The sequence below is a fragment of the Camelina sativa genome, chromosome 19, assembly GCF_000633955.1.
Source record: "Camelina sativa cultivar DH55 chromosome 19, Cs, whole genome shotgun sequence".
Classification (NCBI taxonomy): domain Eukaryota; kingdom Viridiplantae; phylum Streptophyta; class Magnoliopsida; order Brassicales; family Brassicaceae; genus Camelina; species Camelina sativa.
In genome coordinates, this window is record NC_025703.1 from 24,394,413 (window position 1) to 24,397,844 (window position 3,432).

The 3,432-nt window shown below is 35.2% G+C and overlaps 1 protein-coding gene across 1 annotated transcript; it reads left to right on the forward strand.

Annotated features, from left to right (window-relative positions):
* On the forward strand, window positions 7-2,814 carry LOC104767082 (aspartyl protease family protein 1-like). Its single transcript, XM_010491106.1, has 10 exons — window positions 7-294; window positions 407-542; window positions 948-1,183; window positions 1,318-1,542; window positions 1,656-1,791; window positions 1,869-1,945; window positions 2,027-2,126; window positions 2,208-2,265; window positions 2,363-2,434; window positions 2,519-2,814. The coding sequence occupies exons 1-10, from the start codon at window positions 17-19 to the stop codon at window positions 2,713-2,715; spliced, it is 1,515 nt and encodes a 504-aa protein (XP_010489408.1). The 5' UTR covers window positions 7-16; the 3' UTR covers window positions 2,716-2,814.

A 3,432-nucleotide genomic window follows, 5' to 3' on the forward strand; every position in this document is an offset into this window, starting at 1 on the left:
CTCAAGCTGTAGAATTATGTATCTGGATCTTCTTCTTTTGATAGCTTCGAGCTGGGTTTTGGATAGATGCGAAGGAATTGGTGAATTTGGGTTTGAGTTTCATCACCGTTTCTCGGATCAGGTTGTTGGTGTTTTGCCTGGGGATGGTTTGCCTAATCGAGACTCTTCTAAGTATTACAGAGTCATGGCTCATCGTGATCGGTTAATCAGAGGTCGTAGGCTTGCCTCTGTTGATCAATCACTTGTTACTTTCTCTGACGGCAACGAAACTGTTCGTGTTGATGCCCTTGGATTGTAAGGTTTTCTTAAATTTCATTGCTTTGTCAAAAAAAAAAAAAGGTTTATTTTTTAATGGAGAGAGACTTGAATGGTTTGGTTGGATTGTTTTGTTTGGTGTTTGTAACAGTTTGCATTACGCTAATGTGTCAGTTGGTACGCCGGCTAATTGGTTTCTGGTTGCTTTAGATACTGGAAGTGACTTGTTTTGGTTGCCCTGTGACTGCACTAATTGTGTTCGTGAATTGAAAGCGCCTGGTGGCTCGGTAATGTTTCTTTATTTTGCTTATAGACGTATACGTGTTTCATTTGAGTATGTTGCTATGCTAGTAGGTTTTGGTCTAGATTGTGAAGAACTTGATGGGTTTGTTCTACGTGAGGGTTTATTTGTGGGATAAAAGAATAATTATAGAATAGAAATCTGACTTTGGGCAGCTCTTTGTTGACTAAGTCTTTAACACTAAAATACAGTGAGACTGACACTAGAGCTGTCGAGGATACATCTATGTTTGCAATTGATCACCATGTGGATTAGACAAATTTCGTGAATGAGATATGTTTATGCTTAGATTTTGTTTTATCGACATTTGATGTGTTATCTCTTTAGACATTTTTTTTTATATCTGCAAGTTGTTCGATTCCTTAAGGAAGTTTTTATTTTGTTGTTGCAGAGTTTGGACCTTAATATTTATAGCCCTAATGTATCATCGACAAGTTCTGAAGTTCCTTGTAATAGCTCTTTATGTACAAGAGGTGATCGTTGTGCTTCCCCTCAAAGTAATTGCCCTTACCAGATCCGGTATCTTTCTAATGGTACCTCGTCTACTGGAGTCTTGGTGGAGGATGTACTTCACTTAGTTACAAATGACAAAAGTTCCAAAACTATTTCCGCTCGAGTTACTTTGGGGTAAGTAATTTCTTCCTTACAGACTTTTGAGTATTATATCATAGAATTTTTTTTATGTTTCTTAAACTATCTATTATGTTGGCAAGCTTAAATCTTTGTGATTTCGTCTTAGCAATCTTTCTGTGCTGGAACAGATGTGGTCAAGTTCAGACCGGTGTATTCCATGATAGTGCAGCTCCAAATGGTCTTTTCGGTCTTGGCTTAGAAGACGTATCGGTTCCTAGCGTACTAGCAAAGGAGGGAATTGTGGCAAACTCATTCTCAATGTGTTTTGGGAATGATGGAGCTGGTAGGATCAGTTTTGGAGATAAAGGTAGCGTAGACCAACGGGAAACGCCATTGAACATAAGACAACCACAGTAAGCAAGCCATTGAATCATATCTTTTTTTATGTTTTACCGAACATGTCCATCTCCTTGAATATACTTCCAGTTTTTTCTTCTAACTACTCTATTATTTTCATGTCAACCAGTCCTACTTACAATATCACCGTCACTAAAATAAGCGTTGGAGGAAATACAGGCGATCTTGAATTTGATGCTGTTTTCGACTCTGGAACCTCGTTCACTTATCTGACTGATGCAGCTTACACCCTTATTTCAGAAAGCGTGAGTTTTCGTCTTACATATTGTATTATGATCTTGGTTTGGTATTACATGGCTTGATAACCAATATGATTGTGCAGTTTAATTCTCTAGCTTTGGACAAACGTTATCAAACAACTGATTCAGAGTTACCTTTTGAGTACTGTTATGCATTAAGGTTGCCTCTGTACTCTGGTCACCATCACTCTTATTATCTCTGAAACCTTACTAACTAACTTCTGGATCTATCTATGTGCAGCCCAAACAAAGACAGCTTCCAGTATCCAGCTGTGAATCTTACAATGAAAGGCGGGAGCTCATATCCCGTTTATCACCCTTTAGTAGTAATCCCCATGAAGGTTAGTTAGGCCTCTGTTATTACAGCACACCTCTGTTCTGTCTCTGCCAATACTTAAGCTCTCTCCTTGTGATGATTTCAGGACACAGATGTGTACTGTTTAGCCATCATGAAGATAGAAGACATTAGCATCATCGGACGTAAGTATCTATTTGGAAACTCAACCAAAAACTGTTGTGTCACTAAACTTAAAAATGCAAGAGTTTTATCAGATTTCTTCGTTTTTACAATTTGTAGAGAACTTCATGACTGGCTATCGTGTTGTCTTTGATCGTGAGAAACTGATTCTGGGGTGGAAAGAATCTGATTGTGAGTTCCTTATCAAGTGTTCATCCCTGTAGAGCCTAAGATCCTAAACTTCTTTCTAACCTGACTTCATTTTTATGGCTAAAGGTTACACCGGTGAGACCTCGGCGCGGACGCTTCCATCAAACCGTTCCTCTTCTTCGGCTAGACCACCAACATCTTCGTTTGACCCAGAGGCGACAAACATACCATCTCAAAGACCAAGCACGTCGACTTCTTCTACCACTTATTCTCTCTCTATCTCACTTTCATTATTCTTCTTCTCAATTTTGGCCATCCTTTAATTTTTTTTACACGTATATATATTTAGACATCCACTATACACGAATTTGTATTCTTTAGAAGATAATGAATTACCAAAAAAATCTTACACTACAGCTGTATTTTTTTTCTTTTCTACGTTGTATATTTGTCTAACTAGGTATGGAGCCCTTCGGATATCGTCAAAAAACTCATTTTAGTAAAATATTTATTATAATATTTTTTAATTAAATTTATTTATTAAATTATTAGTATTCCTAAACTATTTAATAAAAATTTCAAAAATATACAAATTTTTCAAATATTCTTTATATTTTTATTGAAATATATTCTTAAAATAATCTTACCTTCACATATGATTAAATAAATAATTATCAATGCTACACACATCAAATTAAACAAAATTTTACGATTAACTGCCATGAGATAATATTGCAATCGTGTTATTTCGTTCGCTTTTATTCGTCTTAACCATTCATTCGTGTCTTTTCAATGTAACATTTTATCAATGTCTTTTCGTCGAAATTTTTCGTAAAATATTTTTAATTTTTGAAAAATGAATAAATGCAATCTACAGTCTTCTCTTCTTAACCTTACTGTCATATTTTTGTATATTTTGTGAACCGTTACAACTTATTCTCTTGTTGTCAAAAATGATATGTAAATAATAATATTTTTAATTTTTAATTTTTTTTGTTTTGTTTTAAATGATAAAATTATGAATACATTGTATAAGACAG

Excerpts from the sequence above, each read along its gene's own strand:
- LOC104767082 (XM_010491106.1), top strand. The coding sequence starts at position 17 with ATGTATCTGGATCTTCTTCTTTTGATAGCTTCGAGCTGGGTTTTGGAT. Across the intron at positions 1,792-1,868 it reads ACACCCTTATTTCAGAAAGC|TTTAATTCTCTAGCTTTGGA; the intron begins GTGAGTTTTCGT and ends ATGATTGTGCAG. Across the intron at positions 1,946-2,026 it reads GAGTACTGTTATGCATTAAG|CCCAAACAAAGACAGCTTCC; the intron begins GTTGCCTCTGTA and ends ATCTATGTGCAG.